The sequence below is a fragment of the Anopheles merus genome, chromosome 3R (assembly GCF_017562075.2).
Source record: "Anopheles merus strain MAF chromosome 3R, AmerM5.1, whole genome shotgun sequence".
Classification (NCBI taxonomy): Eukaryota; Metazoa; Arthropoda; class Insecta; order Diptera; family Culicidae; genus Anopheles; species Anopheles merus.
Window position 1 is genome coordinate 18,345,502 of NC_054084.1, and position 19,647 is coordinate 18,365,148.

Genomic DNA, 19,647 nt, shown 5'->3' on the forward strand with positions numbered 1-19,647 from the left:
TTGTGTTTTCGTTCCTCCGTCTGCACTCACAATTTGGCCAAAAGATTGAGCGAATCAGGAGGTTCATCGACATCGACGTCCCAAAAACGTAAAGCACCAGAAGTGTGGCAGGCAAGGTAAGCTGGTATCGCCAACAACAATCCCCCTCTCACCCGTGAAAACGAGGAAAACCCGTGCCCGAAGAAAAGCTCTTTGCACTGGCGAAATTTGGTTTTTGCATAACTACTACTTGGTTATGAATATCCGCTCCCCGCCGAGGTTGTGCGCGCTTTTCGACCGACAACACGACGACGAGTGACGACAGTGTTCGATGGCGGGGGTAGATGGAAATGGCACACGATGAGAGCTTAGGCGAAACTTTAAACCAATATTTCATTACAACACGAGCCTCGCCCCGCCCGGAATGGTGCACGGAGAAGACGGTGCAGCCCGATTTATCTTCCCCGAGCATCGTACGTTTTTCCTGCGGCCATTCCGACATTCCACTGAGTGGAAAATCAGCTCGGAAAAGGTGGGCGGCGGCATGACGGAGCGTCTAACCGGGAAACATGACGCTCGGGTTGCGAAAAATGACGGAAATGATTGGAATTTGTGTTTCTTTTTCTGCTAAAATCGATACAGTTGGATTGATTTTCTCTAATCCATTTCAATTTCTTACATCGAAGCTCTGTTGCCAAAGGGATTTGAATTTTCTTTTCGTACCTCGGCTTGCTCTGAATGATTTTCCGTGTTTTTTAATCTATTCCCGATCGATTTAAGACCTTTTTTTCTGTGCTTTTTCTCGCAGAAAGCAAAACTGCATCTTCTTTCCCTTTTTAGCGCGCTCTCTCTCTCTCTGTGCACCAAGATGCAATTGTCGATCGCTTACTATTGCTACTGCCGGAAGGATGGAAAGTATATCAACCCTCCTCCATTCAGGAAAGAAAGGAGGAAAAAACGAAAGCATTTTAACTGGCTTATTAGCTGTTAATTAATTGAGTCTATCGCTCAGGCGTATTTGGTTTCGCTTGTTACTACACTTGTTACGCTTGTAGAAGCTGATCGATCAGATTGATCAGAAATTTCACTAAAGGAAATACAAAACGAGATTTTTAAATAGACAATTTGATTTAAAGATAAATAATTTCAAATGAAAAATAACTTGTTTGTCATCTCATCAACAGTCTAATTTTACTATTTTTGCCCAATGCGTGCACATTACGTCCAGCATTACGTTAAATCAGCAAAAACTACATCACCACAACAACAGAGAAGCGTTTTAGTACATTACGATTACTATTTACCGTCAATCGCTGTCAATCAATCACTACTCGCAGCCATTCAGCTCGCGCTGCCCCGGCTAATGCTTTCGTTGACCCCAAACTTTGCCACACTCTAATAAATCGCTCTCGCTCACCCTCCATGCGGTACCAAAAAAGGAGCTGCGAGATGTAACGCTCGTGCTACTACGGTCCGTTCAATCATCTCATTATGTAACGATAATGCAGCTCCCGCGGCACGAGAGACAACATTTTCCCGCACGATAACGATCGCGCGGTGAAAGGGCCGGTGATGGTCGTGTACATCTCCCTCTAGCCGTTTGCGCCCTGGGGAGTCGAGTGGCATGTGAGAGGGGGTTTATGGACAAGTAAGTGATAAAAGTTTGTCACTTGCAGCTTAAGAGCAGGCGCCAGAGACACACACACACACACAGAAGCAAAGGAGGCAAAAAGCATGAACATTCGAAACGGTCGATCACTTCCGTTCGTAATGCTATGATGCACGTGCCCCTGCGTACTGAAAAAAAGCATGGTGATCATAGACCATTGCCCGCATTGGTCGCAACGAAAACCATCGTCACCCTCCCTCAGGGGGAGTTGGCTCTCTCGCTCTCTCTCGGTGACACATGATGTGTTTGTGTTGACCGTGTGCGTAACGCGCGACGACGACCTAAAGCGTCGTTTTTTCCATTGTCAGGGTGGCAAAGTTTACGGTCAACGTGCTTGCGCATTGGTACGACTGTCACTGGCGCCCTCCGTTGTTTGCTTGCCCCCTCGACACCCCCTCTCCACTCAGCATTGATGCGTTGTTTCACATGTGCTTTTTTGTATTTGGATGTCTAGTTTTACAACGTTTACCGTTTGGTGCCGTTGTTTACCATGTTCTTGGTTTTGGGTTGGCGCGCTTCAAAGGTACCGTTTGCCATTCCGGTACGGTTCTTGTTTGTAATCCACCTGCCACCATCACCATAATAATCAAATTATTATTCACTCTTCGTACGGCGCGAACAAAGGGTAATGTCGATCACTAAGGCGTTTATGTGCTTGGGTTACGTTCCTTGTGGGTGAAAGATGAAGAGCAAAGCTTCATTCAGTACGATCAAAACTACTTTAAAAAGTTGGTTTCAAAAAATTTGGGTCAACGAATCTGGAATGATTTTCTTAAAAAAATCATTTATTTAATCTATTTTATTGTATTGATTGGACTTTTATTTGTAGGGATTTGATCTTTTTAATATTTGTAAGTTGAATATTTAAAACCTTTTTTATCTAACTTATTTCAACTCTCCAAAAGGCAGTCAGAGATTGTTGAAGTCAATAAGACCCTAACTTTCAAAGCCATTTCAAACCAAAGGATCAATCAATTTTGGTATAGTTGTCCAGTCACACCATCTCCTGTCCAACCTGTCCGTTGAGGGTTTTTGTCTTGAGCCTTTTGTTCATGAGATAAACTATCATGCTGATGGACACAATACTTAGCCTTGGATGATCATGCCCAACAGTGGCTTAATACCTACACCAAGGGGTGATAAACGTTTCGACCGAATTAGCCAAATTCTATGTAAATAATCGTAAAGTTCCACGTGAAGAACCAAATTGTTAAACCAATAGTAAAAATACATGAAACTTCTATGACATGTATAAAAAATAAAGCGACACGATCGAGACATCAAAGAGGCTTGCGAGCCGTACTTTGCTGATCGCTGCTCTACGCCATTCATAGTTGATGTTAGCAACACGACGAGAATGAAAACAAACTGATCGTACTCAAATTATAAAATATTAAATACTATGCTAATCTAAACTCGTCTACCAAGAGGCTTTTTAATCGATTTACTTTTGGCTGCTTAATTTACGTATATATGCAACAAAACTACTGATACAACAGGACCTTTCCCATGCTATGTTTGGGAAAACGAGAAAAGTGATTTTAATTAAAGAATACGGCTTGCAATCAGATTCTTGTGGTTACAATTCATGAACTGTTTTTCTTTTTTTCAAATACATGAACAAATCTCCATTTTTGATTGGAATTCATCTAAATTCAACTCGCTAGGCATGTTGTTAAATCGTACGAGTTGACGACTGGACCACGAAACGATGGTAGAATCTAATACACCACTGGAATTTTCTATATGGCAGTCGCTGAAACCCGAACAACATTTGGCTCTCGCAACCCCTTTCTTTGTATGTGCCGTCTATTATATTCAGCTGACGATATCTATGAGCCTGGAATGGCGATAATGGAACTGACTTTACTTTTAAGTGTTCGGAATGCGTCCAACAATAACAATATATAAATGTTCTGTTCGTTATCTAATGTCTATTGTAAACATATTTTGACTCGAGAGGGCTTCATAGTCCATCGATTAATAAACTAAACTAAACTAAACTATATGGCTTGACTTTTCTGAAATCTGAAGAACATCGAAATTCTTCCAATTCCTTCGTAAGCGTTCTGATGATTTTACGTCAGCTGAATCGCCTTTGGATCCGCTTAATATTCCTTCTTCTAGCCAAGATGCTTGCGCTTAGGACATATAGCCCTAGTAGCTAGTCATAATCCATAAAAGTTATCAGAAAATCGTAACCATGGGCTAGTTGTGGAGGGCCCAAGAAACTGAACCCCGTTACCAAATCGGGATACAACCTCGAAAAGAGAAGAAGTAGAAGAATAGGATGCATGCGCTTAAGGATCAAAACAATGATTTCTTTTCGAGTAAGTACGGCAATACGACGCCTCAAAGTCTCAAAACAAACTTCACAGTTGAACTTTAATATTGCTTACGTTTTTTTTTTTTCGTTGAAACACGTTCAACATTTAACATTAAAGTTGAAGATAAAAATAAATCATAAATTTGCATCTTATAGAAACCTATGCAGAGGCAGCATCAACATATTCATTATTACAAAGAATTGTGAAAAAACGGAAACGGATTGCAATCTTCTTTCAATACAGCAGCGTGGGGTGTAGTCGGCAAAGCTAATAGGATAGAAGATATTGCTTTTACTATAAGAAAATAATTAATATCTTATTACGCCTGAGCTTATGGAACTTCTCGGTTTGGCGAGCTTTCCGTGCTTTCTTTAATCTGCAAAACTAGAAACATCAACCACAGCAGCACAAAGGAGGAAACTCGCGCTCCTAAACCTGATGCTAACCGACCCATAACACTTCATTTAAGCGAGATTGGTTGCAGAGCAACAGGCAAAACAGCAACAACAACAAAAACAACACCAACAGCAAAACAAAAGGGAAAAGAGTCTATAATTGAGTACGTACTTTATTTCGTTCGTACATCCGCCCCGTTTCAGGGCAGGAGAGCGAGAGATTAATTAGCAAGATCAAGTTTCCCGGGCGCAGGGCATTGTTTTCGGTTTCGCCTGCCAAGCGCACTGTAACCTGAAACATCAATTCGATCCAATCCGTGCAGCCGGTTTCCTTTCGGTTCGGTGCCTCTTCTCCGCTGCCGGTGTTTGGTCCACGGCGTGTTGATTGATTTTGCGTCTTTGCGGTAGGCGGGAAGAAGCGGGGGCGAACGGGGTAGAGGATTATTTACATCTCATCACCTTCACAAGCGTTTGGCGAAATCGGTTCGTTTCGGTGTGCCGGGGTATGCCGAACGTCCCACCCCTGCAGAAAGTGGCCTGCTCGCCAAGTGCCTGAAGATTATCGTGAAGATCGTTCCCTTTAGCTGGAACCTTTCCCAGTTTCATCGAGCTCTGTTTCAATCCGAGTGGTAGTACGTTCGTTCCAAAGCTCTGTTGGCATCTCTGGGCGAGTTTCTAAATGGCAGTGGCCTTACAAAAGGGAAGGCGCAGCAGAATGGCAAACGAATAGGAAAAGCAACAGAGGCCACGACGTCAGGTTATGAAATATGCTGTGCAGCACTAGGATTGGCATCTTCATAGTTGCACCTCAATCGGAGCTGAGGAACAAACCGTTTGCCACTCTTCAGTGCTGGTGAAAATGAATAGCGAGCGTCAGCATCGCGAACCTTCGCATTTACAAAACTGTTTGGGGCGAGGAGAGGCTTTTGTGCCGAAGAATTCGGTCAGCTTTCAGATAGTCGAAATACCACGATCTGGTAGCATTTGGCAAGCAGCAAATCGGGGTGCAGCTGTTACAAAAGGGTACTTGTTGCTTCTTGAGCATCACGTCCGGATGAAGGACATAACGGATGTACATCAAGTTGGCGAAATCTCCCAGCTCCCAAACAGTAACAACTTGCTTCGTAAAATCATCATACTAGCCCGAATACCTTCATGCTCAAGTTACTCATTCTTTCGTCTCTTTCTTTCCCGTGTTGCAGAGTGCCCGTTGCGGAAGAAGATGTAGCTAGCTAGTCGGGATGATGGAGCAGAACATTTTCGACGTATCGGATGACATTTCCTTCCCGTGGCTGCCGGCGTACGGCGAGGCAACGGAAGCGAACCCCCTGAACGCGACCAGCAGCCGCATGCTGGAGACGATCGTCGAGGAAACGTCCGACGATGACGATGGGCGCGGCGACAAGGACCAGGGCGGTTCGCAGCAACCGCTCAGCTGGTCCCAGTACGATCAGGTCTGGAGTTCGGGCGGCTCGGACGCGGAGTCGGTGATACGGGTCGAAACGCCTTCCGGTAAGCATTGCACGCCACGCCAAGTCAACAATTCTTACTTCTTCGGCCTCATGTCTCAACGATACCATTCCTTTCGTTTGCAGATCAAGACACAATGTCGGAGCGCGACTTCATCTGCCCACCGAAGCGTCGGAAGCAGGAGACGGCATTGTTCGGCGACGAGTTCCTCGCTTCCGATCTGTCCGCCATGTACGGGCGGCGGCCGCGCATCTGCGAACCGGACGGGCTCGAGCCGAATGAATATTTCATGAAGCGACACAATGAACAAAGGTACGTCTCGAGTACGTTCGTGCACGGTGGATAATCCGACCAGGGGGTTGGTTGTTTGACGAGGAGCGATAAAGCAGACCGGACAGCTTCCAGCGAGCAGTTGCTGACGGGTGACATTTGGAGATCATTTCATGGGTCTTGAACCTGTGGAGGGTTTTCTTTTTTCACTTCAGACTTTGCGGAGAAGCCCCAAAAATGGCTTGTAGGAAGTGACATTTTACAGCGTCGAGATTAGTAACCATCTTTTCCTCCGCAAACAGGGAAACGGACAAGTTGTTGCGAGAGGAACAAAATGTTTATTTAATGATCCTCGGAAGTACGGGGACAGTCGTGGGGAAACGTGTCGTTTTACATCCATTTTTTTACTATTGTGATGGAATGACACCGTAAAGTATGATGAATTGTTACGGCAAAGCTCTGCACGACAATTTGCCGATCGTGAGCGAAGAGTTATCACACCGAAAGCTTTTTTCAATAACAACGACAAAATGCGTTGCACGATTCAGTGGTGACGTTGCGGTGTAAAAATTGAATTTTATTCTATTTTGTCAGCCTTTCATATTGGCGATATGAACGGTACCTTTATTTCGATAGATTTCATGTTTATTGATCTTTTTTTGCATTAAGTTTTTAATGGACGGTTGCTTGCATTGCATCAATTGTTGGCTTCTAATATTTATCTCTTGTGATTACAATATATTCAAATAGAATACTCTTTTAAAATCAATTGATTTTGTTTGAAAATTACAGTCTGGTAATTAAATTATGAATTCCTTTACTAGCCAATAGAAAAAGTAATTGAATTCCTGTGGTTTGGTAGTCAAACGTCAACCAAAACAAAAATTGCTACCCTTTGAACAAAATAAAAATAACGCCATATTCAAAACAACATTAGCGCCACCTACATGTCGAAATAGCAAACCAACTTTGTGTCGCATTTTTGTCGGACACCCTGATGGTATGCAATTTGCAGTACAAACACATCACGTGGTATGCAATCCGCAGTACACAACATAGAACGCTTCGGTTTTCTATTGGGCGTTTTGATTTTTTTTTGCTTTTAAGTTATCAATTTAAAGGAAATAGAACATCTTTGAAATAATTTGCTGTTTTTTTTTTTTCAAAACAGAAGAATGCTTTTCTTACCATTGAAGTAAGGTAGTAATACTTTCCCTATTTCTTAACACTGCATGCTTCTTAGCAATTCATATCGCACTAATTTACATGCTGAATTAGTTTCAGAATGATTTAAAATTTGTTAGAATAGTTGTTAGACGTTGAATATACTTTTTAAAGAATGTAACCTCACCATCAACACCCAACGACATCAATGTTTTCCGAAGAGCAAAGTGTCTTGAACCATTTTCACTCCATTTCATTGTTTCTTGAGGATGTCTATTCCTTTTTCATTACCACGGCCTCTTGCCCGACCGCGTAACGTAATGAACATGATGGCGATGGCTTCCTGTGGTCCTCTCGCTCACTTTCTCGCTCTCTCTCTCTCTCTCTCTCTCTCTCTCTCTCTCTCTCTCTCTCTCTTTGCACTTTCCGATTTAAAACACTTTCCATGCTGCATTAGCATCCATCCAGTGCACGAGAGCGTAAACGATGGGAACTGACAAATGAGTGAAAATTCGTTTTCGTGCACCATAAAGCAGGCGCACAAAGTTCAAGGGTCTTTCACTTGGAGGGAGTTTCTGTGTGTATGTGTGGTGTGTCGTAAAATCACTCAAAATCGACGATTTTTTTCCACGTGGTGCTGTGCAGCCTCTATGTGTTAGAAATTGAATCGCTTCCCGGTTGAACCTTCGCTCCCTCGCAGCATAACGTAACGCATTGGCTCTATCCCAGATGGAAGACCATAATCAGGTCGTTAACCGTTTCCGCACGCCCTTGAAAGGGCTGAGGCATCAAAATATGCGACCAGCACGGATTATGAACCACCCGTACTGGAGTTGTAACTGTAAAGACATATTGGCGCACGACTGTTTCGAGCGGCTTGATAAAGTGCGCGAGCGTAACGCCGCCAACTGAGGATGCCAACTGCCGGTCGGCAGGTTATTAAAGTTGCACTGCGGACAATGTGACAGTAATGTCCCCGTTTCCATCCACAGGGAGGGCAACATAAAGCGTAAGGCCCGCGGTAGACATGGCCAGACATGGTGTCGTCGTTGGTGGTTGTGCCCATTCGCTTTCTCTTCAAGCAGCAGAAGCACTGGAGCAAGGGTCATTTGCCAACAGTGGCTTTGTTGCGCTGTGGCAAAGGAAGCGCGCACACATCAGCATCGCTCAATGTGTCGGTAATGGGGTTGTTTCCTTATCTAATTCCCTCTCTTTGACCACTGTGTCACCTTCTTAATTGACTAATTCCCAGCGAGCCTCCCTCCCTGCCGATGCAAAGCGATGCACCGTTGGCCGTTAATCGTTTCCCTCAATTATATGGAATGCGTATAAATACACTCCCCCAACTAGCAGCAATCAGCCCGCGAGTAACTGCTCCGGCGAAACGGAAAGAAACTGACTGCCTCGTCAGCGGCACACATTCTTGCGATGTTATTTTTGGATTTCGGAATAAAAACAAATCGGCGTTGTTCCATCGGAAAACTAACCGCGGCATCGCTCACATCTGCTGCTTTTTTTCACATCGACCACAGAGTCTGTACGGACTGCAGGGCATGCAAATCACGTGCAATTACGTGCGTTGCCTACGATCATGCGGCAAACATCTCGCACACACTGGGGTGTTAGGGGATTGGGTTTGGAATCAAACAAACAGTACCATTGAGTGCTTGCATGTATCACCGCTCGATCGACCTGATACAGTCAGGAATTTTGCGCCAGCGACTCCCAAACGATCATCACGTACGCCTACGGAATGATAACAACAGCTCGGCTCGAGTCGAGTATTGGACGTGTTGAATGTGTACAGAGATCATGAAGCATGTTTAAATAGAGAGCAAAAAATGATCAAACGGCCTCACAGCTCTCAAGATACATACAACTGTGACACTTGGTTACTTGTGCATAAATTCCACACTCACAAATCTTGAGACGCACAACCGATTGCTAATGACACTTTCGGGGTGTAGAGTGTGGGTTCCATAGTTGGTACAGATGGTTTATTAACGAACACGCCAGAAGCTCCCGACGGCGTTTGACAAAGAGTACTGCTGCTAAAGAGACTACGATTTGCATGTCGTCGGGGCTACAAGTAGCTAGTGATGGGGAAATAATGTTTTGAAACGAAGAGGAACCAGCTTCAGAAACAGGGCGGAACTGATTATAAAAGGGTCGTTGTACCCATTGCCATTGTATTAGTATATTACATTACAGGGTTTTCCAGGAATTCTCATAGCTGTGGAACACTTTATTGACTCCTTGTTACGTGAAATGAACTAAATGTAATAGGAATTGGACTCTATAGCACACTTGTTGGACAAATACAATAGGAATTTCCGAGAAGTCAGTCCAAAAAAGATGCCATAGAGTCAAATTTCCATCAAATGAAATTCACTTCACATAGGAAAGAGTCAAGGAATGAGAACTCCTGGAAAACCCTGTAAAGAGTTTGTCATTATGTTATTCTTCTTTTTATATGGGCTTATTGCTTGGTTATGCGTATGATACGTTCAGTCTTCATTTCAGATTTGACTCCATCACTGGTATGTTGTTAGCTTTATTTTCTGGTACGTCACTTCTAGAATACTTTGCGGTCCTATCAGTCTGGTTGATACCGCGAATAGATTGAGTATGTCATATACAGGTCTGCATCCTAATCATAGCTGAAGAGGGATCATCCATAAATTACGTATAGCGAAAAATGCGATACCCTCCCTTACTAGAGTTTAAACACTCCAGACTCCAGAACAGATTGAACACTCCAATAATTCTGGCGCCATCATACAGTCATTACATACTCTAAATATACAACTTTATGTATACTGCCCATTACAAATTAGGGCTTTTGCTGAAAAAATAACTATGTTTTATCCTTTTGAATAGCAATACAATAGGTTTACGGCGGCTTGGGAGTTTGAAAGTCTTTTGTTTCCATCCAAAATTTAGAAATAATCGTTTGTTAAATTCAGAATAAATCTCAAACCATGTAGTGAATACTGAAGTAGGGAACAAATTCTATTAATTTGTGAGCTATAAAAATCTATCATTAGCAATTTTCTAACGGATTTTGAATCTATTAAATGCACATATCATTCAGGGGAGCAACGGGATTGACATCTTTCGTTGTTTAGATCATTCACCTTATTCACTCTATGAGTGTTTTGTAGCGCATGGATATCCCATTATGGCCGCTAAAATAAAAACAAAAATAGCTACTAACGGCTTGCAAAATGAGTACTTGCACCCAGGTTCGAACATTCTTTCAAAGTACCGGAACAAACTAAACCCCATCACTAAGCAAGTAGTAGCAAACCTCAACAACCGAGGTCGTTTATCTTGAACACAAAGCGGCTGGTTTGTTTGCTCGGGGCGATGCTGAATGGTGAGGAATAGGTCTAATCAGGCTTTATTGCCAGACAGGGTGTGTGTTTATGTGTGTTATAAGTGGAAGAAGTTAGATGGCATAAATCCCCAACGTAGTAGAGAGGTATTTAGAAAACAGCAATCTTTAAACAGGCGATCCCCTTCACCCAGCACACGAATACTTCTGCGAAAAGCCAAATCGCACAAAGATCATCTGTAGAAGATCTTCTCTATAACAAAGATCCGAGCAGCATTAGGCGTATAAGACGCGTCCGTTGTGCTGCTTGCTCGGAGGAGCTCAGTCGGCTCCGTTCCCTTGCAGGCATGTCAAAATCGCGCTAGTAATTGGACCGTGCCTCGCTGTGTTTAGTGTCCCTTTCCACCTCGGCTTCTCTCCCACTCTCCCCCACTCAATCGCCCATTGACCGCCAGCGTCTTCGCGTCAAGAAAGAGAATGTAACACACGCGCGTCTCAATCCGTGATCGTGTGCCCGTGCGCGCACTTTGGGCGAAAGGTAATTTGGCAACCAGCAAAGTCGGAGCGGATACGGCGGTGGCGGTGGCGGCGGTTTGTTGTTTTCGGGTGGCCAATCGAGGCCAATATGGGCCACTGTTCAAGTGCTGCCCGCATCAGCGCGTTGTTTATACATCAACGTCCAGAGAAGGCATGGGAAAACTACGTTCCAGAGCGCGTTTCGCGTTTCGAGTGATCGCTGCCTACCAACGCTGTGAGCGCGAGCTGAGTTTGAGCTTGATCGCCGCACACCGGTCGTCCGACTGTTCGTCTCTGAGTGTGTCTCACTGTCGGGCCTATCGGTACGCGAGTGTAATGGTGTAGCGAGTCGCCACCGACAACACAACACAAGCGCGCTACTCGCGGCCAACGTTCAGATATCGAAAGACGCGCGTTCAGACCAGCACGTGAAACGAGCAGCGGGTGCCGCGAACGAGTGTGTTCGGTTTGTTGTGTGACGACGCTCGCCTGGATCACTCGCTTTGGGGTTTGGGTTAATCGGTGTCGATATTTTAATTATTAGCAACACAACAGCCACACATACACACAAACACGTTGGCTGGTGGTAAAGGTGTAAAAGGGTGCAAAGCCCACGCACACCAAGCAAGTGTGGGATTTGAAGGATTTGTGTACGGTTTGGATAGGGCCACGGACAACCAGCCGACAGTGGCCGGGGCAGACAGTCAATTGGAGCAGCTCGATCGGTGTGGTCGTATCAATAGAGATAGGGTAGGGTGATGAACCGATCTCGTTAAAATAGATCTCGAGATGATCGGAATAATCAATTCGATCTCCCCCTTCCCGTTTATCGCTTTTCAATACAGAGTCCCCCGTTGGTAGCTAATTTTCAATTTCCGTATCTGTCTCTCTCTCCCCCTCTCTCCACAGGTTACGATTCGACGAGATTGGACATGATCTATTTACCGACTCGGATAGTCTGTCGTACGCGTCGCTAAGCCGCTCCTCGTCGCTGATCCAGTTCGAATCGCTGGAACGCCAGCTGCAGAGCGAAACATCGGCAAACCAGCACCATCCCCTATCCGGCTCGTCACCGTCGCTGTACACGTCAGAGTCGAGCGGCCCGGCCAGCCATGCAGCAGGCGGGGTGGACCCAACCGGGCGAGGAAAATCGTTGCCACCCGCCATCGGCGCAGGGGTGCCGGTGCTGTCGGCAGCGGTCGGCAGCAATCTGCTAACGACGTCGAACCTCATGCAGAAGAGCATCGGCCAGACGGCACTCAACATCAGCGACTCGGAGCTCTACTCGACCTCCTCCAGTGTGAGCAGCAGCTGTGGCAGCGGCCCGGACAGCAGCAGTAACGCGAGCACCAGCACGGGCAGCAGTAGTAGCAGCAGTGGCTTCCGCTACACGGACACGAACCGGGCGGGTGTGGTGAAGCAGGAACAGACTGGGCGCGGTGCTGGTGGTGGTGCGACCACGCCGGAAGACGCCGGCGACACCGAGGAGGAGCTGCTGAGCGCCACCGTCCGGTGCCATTCGGGCCGTTGCTCGGCGGAGCGGCAGCGACTGCAGCACGGCAGCCGCGGCATTGCCGCCCGCAACAAGAACTCGATCGAGAGCCTCAGCGAGGACAGCGGCTACTGTGACCATCTGCAGCACGGCGGAGGCAGCATGAACAGTGGTCTGCGCGCACGCTCCAAAAGCTTGACCAACTTCGGTTCGGCCGAGAACATCACGTTCGTGTGCGGCACTGCCGGTGGTGGTGCACTGTTTCCGTCAACACTGTTGCCGGCGGGAGCGCTGTCGATGACGCAGCAGCAACACGAACAGCAGCAACCGCTCAGCCTGGACTGTATTGCGATGGAGGTACGTGGCCAGGCCGGCACGTCGCTGTACCACGAGAACCGCCTGTCGACGGTCTGTGACGTGGATGAGGAGGAGGAGGAGGACGAGGAGTACGAATCCAAGTGTGACGATGGATGCAGCGCGGATGCCAACTGCATCATCGGCCCCTCACGAACACCGGCAACAATCGAACAGCAGCAGCAGCAGCAACACCAACTGTGGACGAATATTAATAATGGTACAAAAATAGAGCGTGGCAGCGTTTCGTGTAAACAACGGACGGGCGAAACGCGTCAGCAGCAGGGTGGTGTGGAGTCGGCCACACGTACGGTGACATCGATGGCGTCGTCGTCGTCGTCGTCGTCGCGTTCGGAGTGTAAAAATAGCACCCGATGGCGACCGGCACTGTCCCTCAGTGCGCCCGATCTGCTCGTCGGGGCGGCGGAACGGCACCGGCGGCGACCAGGGCGATCGGGCAGCGAGCGGACCGGCACCTCGGCAGCGTCCGGCACGGTTGGCGGCCTGTACGATCCGATCAGTTTTACCGTGTCCAGCGTGCCCGAGTGTTTGCATCTGTACGGTGGTGCGGCAGCAGCGAATCGATCGCGCCACGGCTCGTACAGTGACGGTGACAGCGCGTCCGGTGAGTTTGGCCGGCGGCACGCGCCCAGCGGCTACGGGTACGTCGATTCGGTCGCCAGTCAGAACGTGAATCTGTACGATCTGCAACCGCGGCCGGCCAAGGGCGGCAAAACGGTAACGTTCCAAACCGGCGCTGGCAGTAGCCCGGCCCGGCCGAGGCAAAACATACGGGCGAGCTACGCCAACCTTACCGCCCTCAACTACAGCGACGAGGACGAGGAGGACGGCCCAGTGTACGGCGGGCGCCGGGGGCATGAGTACTATCTGAGCCGCAACACGTTCCGGACGAGCAGCGGCACAAGACTCGGCGGGGCCAGCCGCACCACGACGGCGTACCAGCCGGTTGTACCGCAGCGCACGACGACACTGCTAACCGTGCCCGATATGGAGCACCGACAGCCGGTGGAGAAGATGGATGCGGCGGTGTTGCAGGAGGAGGAGGAGGAGCAGGATCTTGCGGACGATGAGGAAAGTGCGATCTTCCCGGTGGATCGGGACGAGCGGAGCGTGTTCCACTCGCTGCTGGAGGAGATGTCGGCCCACTTTGACCGCAATCTGTCCATCATCAACGATCAGGCCGAGGCGTACGAGCCGATCGCGGCCTTCCTGCACGAGCAGCGCACCACGGGCAGCTGTGGCGGGTCGCGACCACCTCCAGTCGTCGCGTCACCCAGCGTTAGCAAAACACCTCCGCAAGCTCCGCCGCGTCGAACGCAGATCAAAACGAACCCACACCATGCACCGCAGCAGGCCGGCAGCAGCAGCAGTCCGGCCGTGGTCCCAGCAGCAAGGCCGGTGGCGACAAACCCCGGCGTGACAGCGAGGCGACGAACGTTCGACCAGGACCCGACCAATTTGGTCACCTGCTACGCCGCCAGCCTCGAGCGCTGTACGTTCGATCCGACGGAATCGTCCACCACCAGCCTCGGCCCGTCGACGGCTGATCTGCATACTAATGAAGGTGTTGGTGTTGCGCTACCCGCCCGCTACGTGCCAGTTCCGGTGAAGCGTGAGTTTGTGGCCAGCACACCGAACCTGCACTACTACCACGGGGCGGTGAATGGTGGGGAGGCTGGGGAAGAGACTCGCCATCCCGATCATCACAACTCGCTGCGCAATGTTTCGACCTGCCGGTCGACGGGAAGCATTTTGGCGACGGCGTCCAGCTCGCGCTGTGGCCTGTCCAAAGGTGTTAGCTTCTGTCCGATCGTTTCGGAGATTATCTGGAAGAGCACGGGCAGCTCCGATCTGGAGCCGGACGATAATGGCAGCGTCATCTCGAACCAGGACTTTGAGATCGATATCGATGAGGATGATTTCGAGGCGGACGATATGGATCACGTGAACTATCAGCTGGAAACGGGTGCCGGTTTGCAGCGAAATGGTGTGCCAGAGCGGGAGCACACGAAAAGTGATGGGCAGCTGTACCCTTCGACGCCCCTGCAGTCTAGGAATAAGGTAAGTGATGGGCGAGGGTTAGAATAGTACCCCTGTAGTAGCATGTTGGCTTTTGGGCTTTCCAGAGCGGCAGGTAGTGTTGGAAAATGCCTGTAAAAAGTGTGTTTTTTTGGGCTTGTTTAGTAACAACTCAGATTATTTAAGGGTTTAGCGTTGTGCTGAGCTAATACAGATTTTAGATATGGTTGGACAAATTTTGTTACATGAAATAGAGGTACGATACAGAGCAAAACGAACAAATTTACATTTGTTCAGTTTTGCCTACTTGTTAAATAAAAAATCAAACACGTTACAAGGTCAATATTCCAATAATGAAAGTATTTGAAACTCAGTGTCAGAATGTAGAAAAAATCTGAAATGTTTTTAAGGGGTTAGTTTTATTTGTACTCCTTAAGGAGGCATTAAGAGCAGGGGAAAATAAGGTATTGATTTTGCATAGTTTTACATCTTTACATTACCTTATTGTAGCTTACCTAACATTTTCTATGGTTCATTTAACAGTAACAGTTGATATAACTAGAATTTTAAAGTTGTAAAGATTTTTTTTTAATTTGATCTTTAACTTGTAATTGAAAAAACGTAAGTCAAATATTTATTTATTATTCAATATTTTCTCATATATGCTCCAATTCAATATTTGGCAATCAAACGAAGTTTAATTATTAAGTTAAGTTATTTGGTCGAAGTTTAATGTATGAATTTAGCCTTTATTATTAAATTTATCTTAGTTAATCATCTAGAAACAACTTTTAATAGTGTTCAGAAACCCCTGAGCTCAAATTTCTTGCTTAACGAATATAAAACATTTCAAGCTCGTTATCAAATGTCCTACGAAGACTGTGTTTAAGCAAACGTTATTATTGCAGGATTTGAAATATGTGTTAGCATTCCTATCATTTGAACCTTTTTTTTAGAAATTCGTTGCACAATTTAATACTTTAAAGGCATATTTTTGAAATTGCCCGATTTATTATTATTTTCAAAATTTGTTTGAATTGTTTATTTTAAAACAAACAGAAAAACGCATGAAATGAATTAAAAAAAGAATCAAATCGATCAATACATCATGTGACAAGCCAAAACAAAATCGGAAAATATCTTAAACTCCTTTAGGAAATTCAAAACAACTGTTGTAAGCGGAAGAAGTTTTTCACCCAAAAACACAATTAAATTCTTTAAAATTTGTCTAGCGCAACTGTTGCATGATCGACAGTGCAGTGTATACTCGGCCAATTCGGTCGACATAAACGATCATTTGAACTGGCGAGAGTAGTAGCGAGAAAACACAGGAGAGAGGATCAATTTTGCTAAAGAGCCAAGAGAGCATTTGAAGCATTTTGAGAGAAGGTACAAACGATCGTACAGTATGACGATGGCAAGAAAGAGATAGCGATAGTCAGCCCTTTTCAATTCTCTCGTTCGCGCCCGTCTCTCTCTCGCTCTCTCTCGTTCGCGCGCAACTGTCCGACAGTTCCGACACGTTCGCGTCCGACAACACAACACAGTTGCGATCCGCACTCGTCGCTTTATTTCACGTTCGGTAAGTCGAGAAGGCGGATCGCGTTTTGTTGTTGTGTAGGGCCGTCTCGATCGTGAATCACCCAAAAATAAACGGCGGGGGGTGTGGTGTGCAAATATTAGATCAAATCAAATATTAAAAAAAACACGCATAAAACAGTTGCATCAAACAGTAGGCCTCATTCTCCTTGTTTGTTGCTTTCGTTCCAGAGTGAAGGTGAACTGTATGCGATGATCCGGGAAGAGGAGGTCAGTGGTGTGCAGCATCCAGCAACAACGCTGATCGTGAACGATCGGCCAGAACCGACAGTGCGCCTGAACGGTGGTAGTGTTGGTGGTGCGGGTGTTGTTCCGATGACCCCGAGTGATATATCCAGTGCCGGCCAGCCGGCCCGGTTCAGTGCGATGAGTGGCGGTGCCGGTGGTGGTGTAGTGGCGGCGGAAGAAGAGCGCAGAAATGGCGCCGGCCCCCAGCCCAACAGTGCAAACGGCAATGGTGCAATGGCGAGTCGAAGCCTGATCGCCAGTGAGATGCGTTTAGTGAACAGTGTCGGTGACGGTGTGGGGGTCAAGGGTGGGTCCGCGGCCACGATGCCCAACCAGTACAGTGTGAACATGACCAACAACAACAACAACAACAACAACAGCAGCCTGATAAAGAACTTCAAAAATGGCAAGGCGGAAAAGAAGGGCAAAACCTTCCTGTCCCGCATCTCGTCCGGCTTTCGGTTTTCCTTCCGCAACAAATCGAAGAAAGCGATGGCTGTCGGTGGTGCTGGTGCTGGTGGTGGTATGCTGAAGCAATCGTCCAGCTTTACTGCACCGAGCAACAACAACAACAACAACAACCACCACATCAGCGCCAAGAATGGCCGGGGCGGCGGATCGGCCTCGAACAGTGGGAAGGAGAACGTGTCGGCCGACTTTATCTTCATCCCGCTGAAGGATCGCCGCCCGAACCAGCCGAGGGCGGACGAGCCGCCCACCTATCTGCAGCGCCAGATAAGTGCGGCCGGCGTGACGGTGGACGACAGCTTCACCGGGGCGGAGGACGAGCCGGACGATTGTGAGATAGCGGTGACGCGGCCGGGCGGCAGCAGCTACTACCGATCGGGCTCCAGCACCGCCCTGCACGGGGAGGGCAGCGGTCCGGAGCAGCACCGGGGTGGCAACCACGTGTTGAGCAGCAAGCCGCCGCTACCGAAGCAACCGCCGCGCGTTGTCGGTGTGTGTGCGAAGCGGTCCAGCGCCTCGCCGGCCAAGCACGCACATGCGCCGCGCGGCTCGCCGACGCCACCGCCGAGGGAAGCCGAACAGGACGAGCTCGACACGTCCGCCGTGCCGTACGGAGCCCAGCGCCGGAGCCCATCGCAGCCGCATCAGTACGCGACGGCGAACGGTTCGTACGGGTGTGCCTCCTCCGCGTCGTACTACCGGGACGGTCCGGACACGGTCAGCATCGACGGCGGGTACGAGGACGAGTACTACTACGGGGCGGGCGGCGGTGCGGGGCTGGTGCACCAGCGCGGCAGCACCATGGGCAGCGAGCAGAAGATCGGTCTCATCGAGACGAACCTGGACACGCACGAGACCATCATCTCGGGCAAGACGCGCTCGCTGATGGAGCTGGGCGGTGGTCAGCACTATCGGGGCGTCTACCATCACCTGCAGCAGCAGCACCAGCACCAGCAGCCGCACCACCACCACCACCAGAACCAGTCGGCGGTGCACGGCCATCAGCTGCAGGTGCACAACGATCCGGCCCAACCGAATGGCGCACCGGATCACCACAGCCATCATCACAGACAGCCGGGCGGTGGCGATGGGCCCGGCCGTCCCCACAAGAGCATGGAGTTCCTGCTGGACAAGGAGAACCAACGGAACGTTCTGGTGAGTCTCTGCCTAAAGCGGTTTCTGTGCTTCTTCGTCAGCGCACGGCACGATCAGAGTTTGTGAAGGAATACGCTTTTTTTTGGGGGGTGAAGGGAATAAGTCGTTTGGCGAAGTTAATAATAAATCATCGATCGGGTGTGGTGTGTGCCTTAGGGAAGCGGTACTGTGGTCACACGAATGCATTGATATTGTACATATTTCGCTTTAGTATTATTAGCTTAAGTGCTTAGGATACTCATAGGCCACAAGAAGACGTACGGGCGTTTCCATAAGAAAAATAAAATAAGGTCCTTTTTTGTAGAAGAAATGAATGAACCTCGGAGGACGCGAAAGGAACAAACACAATCATCACTTTCGCCTCAGATGATACGATTGGTTATGGGGGTCGATTTTTTACTTCTTCCAAAATCCTCCAGATTGGAATGTTCATTTCAACTCCCTCGCTTTGTGTGAGTTATGTAGGACGGTAGGACGCGTTTTGTGTGTATGTGTGTGTGTGTGTTTTTGTAGTTCGTTAACGGATGTACACCCCCGGGGACAGCAGAAGCATAGAAAGGACAGGAAATGTGAGGCATGATAGTGGCGGTGAAATCCCGAGTTTGGTTTCGGAGCCGCTGAGGACACTCTTTCTCGCGCATCCTCAAAATTCCTTTTCTATTCTGGTTCCCTTTTCTGTTCGCTCGCATCGAGATGTCGTTACGTGTCGTTCGTCGGCCATTGTTGTGCTGTGTTGGGTCTGGGATGGGCTCGGGACGTACGACCAAATGCCGTAATGATGATCCACTCTCGGGCCTTTTGTGTAGAAGCAGGAATAGGACGAAACAGAGCGGAAAAAAGTCCAACTAACGGCCACTTGGGGTGATAATTTTTGGTGGCTTCTCTCTTCGCCTCCGGCTTCGGTTTGCTACAGGTGCTTTTGTTGTTGCTTAGGATGCATTCCTGTGCATGTGTGTATGTGTGTGTTTGTCAACAATGCACACGGTGCACTATCTGAAATTGCGTTTCCCTTTGCTCTGCAGGTTGATAAGGTTGTTGTTTGGTTGTTTGGTTATTGTGTGATGCAGGTACAGAAGTATGTGAGTTTGTGCTTCGGACAACCACTGCCAGATAGTGGAATGAAGTCATTTCAAGAGCGGGTCCACCCCACGTGGGTATATGGGCAGTGTTAAAACGAAACAAAC

The 19,647-nt window shown here is 48.0% G+C and overlaps 1 protein-coding gene across 17 annotated transcripts in view; it reads left to right on the forward strand.

Annotated features, from left to right (window-relative positions):
- LOC121595177 (filaggrin) overlaps positions 1-19,647 on the forward strand; it is a 141,930-nt gene that overhangs the window by 26,414 nt on the left and 95,869 nt on the right. For 15 of the 17 annotated variants that reach the window (XM_041918891.1, XM_041918873.1, XM_041918874.1 and 12 more), the window contains exons 2-5: positions 5,573-5,882; positions 5,966-6,152; positions 12,037-15,055; positions 16,784-18,463. In XM_041918891.1, coding sequence (XP_041774825.1) covers positions 5,612-5,882; positions 5,966-6,152; positions 12,037-15,055; positions 16,784-18,463 — 5,157 coding nt within the window. In that variant the 5' untranslated portion in view covers positions 5,573-5,611. Of the gene's footprint in view, positions 1-5,572; positions 5,883-5,965; positions 6,153-11,727; positions 11,878-12,036; positions 15,056-16,534; positions 16,596-16,783; positions 18,464-19,647 lie in introns of those variants that run through there. The other 2 variants (XM_041918880.1, XM_041918893.1) reach the window with 2 other exon arrangements.